General features: G+C 48.9%; 1 protein-coding gene across 1 annotated transcript; it reads right to left on the bottom strand.

Annotated features, from left to right (window-relative positions):
- BO85DRAFT_490777 (uncharacterized protein) lies at positions 1-356 on the bottom strand (the record flags this gene model as incomplete). Its single annotated transcript, XM_025663673.1, has 2 exons — positions 1-277; positions 328-356. 2 exons carry the CDS (start codon positions 354-356, stop codon positions 1-3), a joined length of 306 nt encoding a protein of 101 aa, XP_025512502.1.

Here is a 356-nt window from a genome sequence, read left to right as displayed (position 1 = left end):
TCATACACCGAACCCCAAGCTAGCAATAGGTAGAGTAATGACAGGTCCTTGATTGTAGTTGTTGCATCCCGTGACGTAGTCAATTCTGATCTGACAATTGTCGTTGCCATTATCATCGTCCGTAACAGTGCCGCATATCTTACAGTCATGGGCCCTAATGTTGTTGAATGCTGCTTTCATCTGCTCGGTGGTTCTTGTGCACCCTCCAGGCCCCGCAACAAAGACACCGCATCCAAGACCGTCAGGTGCACCCCAGCAGTTGCCCGTACGGCCACCGCTAGAACATGTTAGGTTATACTGTCAAAAAAGGGAAAAATAGTTCCTCACTTAGCGTCGAAGACTAGACCTGGAAGCAT

This window comes from Aspergillus piperis, assembly GCF_003184755.1.
Source record: "Aspergillus piperis CBS 112811 unplaced genomic scaffold BO85scaffold_18, whole genome shotgun sequence".
NCBI classification, from domain to species: domain Eukaryota; kingdom Fungi; phylum Ascomycota; class Eurotiomycetes; order Eurotiales; family Aspergillaceae; genus Aspergillus; species Aspergillus piperis.
The sequence above is the reverse complement of the archived record's forward strand: the minus strand, read 5'-3'. Positions and strand labels throughout refer to the sequence as shown.